This window comes from Sinocyclocheilus grahami, unplaced genomic scaffold, assembly GCF_001515645.1.
Source record: "Sinocyclocheilus grahami isolate Dianchi unplaced genomic scaffold, SAMN03320097.WGS_v1.1 scaffold1164.1, whole genome shotgun sequence".
In the NCBI taxonomy this organism is placed as follows: Eukaryota; Metazoa; Chordata; class Actinopteri; order Cypriniformes; family Cyprinidae; genus Sinocyclocheilus; species Sinocyclocheilus grahami.
Window position 1 is genome coordinate 306,050 of NW_015506343.1, and position 1,344 is coordinate 307,393.

At 46.8% G+C, this 1,344-nt stretch overlaps 1 protein-coding gene across 1 annotated transcript in view; it reads right to left on the minus strand.

Moving 5' to 3' along the window:
- Window positions 1–984, minus strand: part of LOC107567517 (gonadotropin-releasing hormone II receptor-like) — an 8,352-nt gene extending 7,368 nt beyond the window's left edge. The window contains exon 1 of the mRNA XM_016253207.1: window positions 444–984. Coding sequence (XP_016108693.1) covers window positions 444–980 — 537 coding nt within the window. The 5' untranslated portion in view covers window positions 981–984. The remainder of the gene's footprint in view (window positions 1–443) is intronic.
- Between the last annotated feature and the right edge of the window lie 360 nt (window positions 985–1,344).

Sequence of the window (1,344 nt, forward strand, 5' to 3'; positions counted from 1 at the left end):
GCTTGAATGAGTGAGTGTGAGTGTGTGAGCTTTAGTGAGTGTGAGAGAGTGTGTGAGTGAGAGTGTAAGCTTGAGTGAGTGTGAGAGAGTGTGAGTGAGTGTGTGACCTTTAGTGAGTGTGTGAGCGAGTGTGTGAGCTTGAGTGAGTGAGTTAGTGAGTGTGTGAGTTAGTGTGTGATCATGAATGAGTGTGTGAGTTAGTGAGTGAGCGAGAGTGAGTTAGTGTGTGAGCATGAATGAGCGTTAGTGAGTGAGAGTTAGTGAGTGAGTGTCAGTGAGTGAGCAAGAGTGAGTTAGTGTGTGAGTGTGAATGAGTGTGAGAGTTAGTGAGTGAGTGTGTGAGTTAGTGAGTGAGCGTGAATGAGTGTGTGAGTTAGTGAGTGAGAGTGTGAGTTAGTGAGTGAGCGTGAATGAGTGTGTTTGTGAGTGTGTGTGTGTGTGACCTGTGGCGATGCGATCAGCGCACTGAGGCTCCAGGCCAGCAGTAGCATCCTCCTGTTCCTGTGGTGGGCGTTGAGTGAGTCTAGCGGCCGCAGGATGGCGTGATGCCGGTCCAGACTGATGACCACCAGGATGAAGGCGGAGGTTTGCATGGCGAAGAGCTTCAGGAAACACAGCAGCTTACAGAGCCCGTTTCCGGCGTACCACTGCACTGTCACGTTCCACACCATGTCCAGCGGCATCACAATGAAGGTCATCATCAGGTCGGCCGACGCCAGGCTGATGATGAGAGGACGCAGGTGAGACGCCAGACGCCGACCGCGCGACACACTGATGAGGAGCGCCAGGTTACTGACAGCGGCGAACAGGAAGAGCACCATGGTGGCTGCGACCCGGGCCTGAGCCGCGGGAGTGAAGGAGGGCGCCGTCCAGTCCGTCAGCAGCGGCGGGAGAGACGCGTTAGACACAGACGGCAGTGACGTGTTATCAGACATCACACCGCTCTGATCTGCACCTGCGTGAAGACACAAAAACAGCATCTGAACGAGGTAAAACTGAACAACAGCAGTGTAAAATACACCGATATGACAACATAATTTATATAATATACTCAATGTGGTGTGCATACACTTCTAAACCAAAATGCATATGCATTGCAGTATTTTAGTCATTTCGACTAGTCAATCTCATAATTATGATTTAGAATGTTATAATTGTGACTTTTTATCTCATAATTTAGACCTTTTATTCCATAATTATGACTTAGTATGTCACAACTGTAACTTAATTATCTCATAATTAATGACTTATTGTCATAATTTACATTTTTTTATGTCATTGACTTTTTATCTCAGAATTATGACTTTATCTCATGATTTGTAATGTCATAATTATGACTTTATC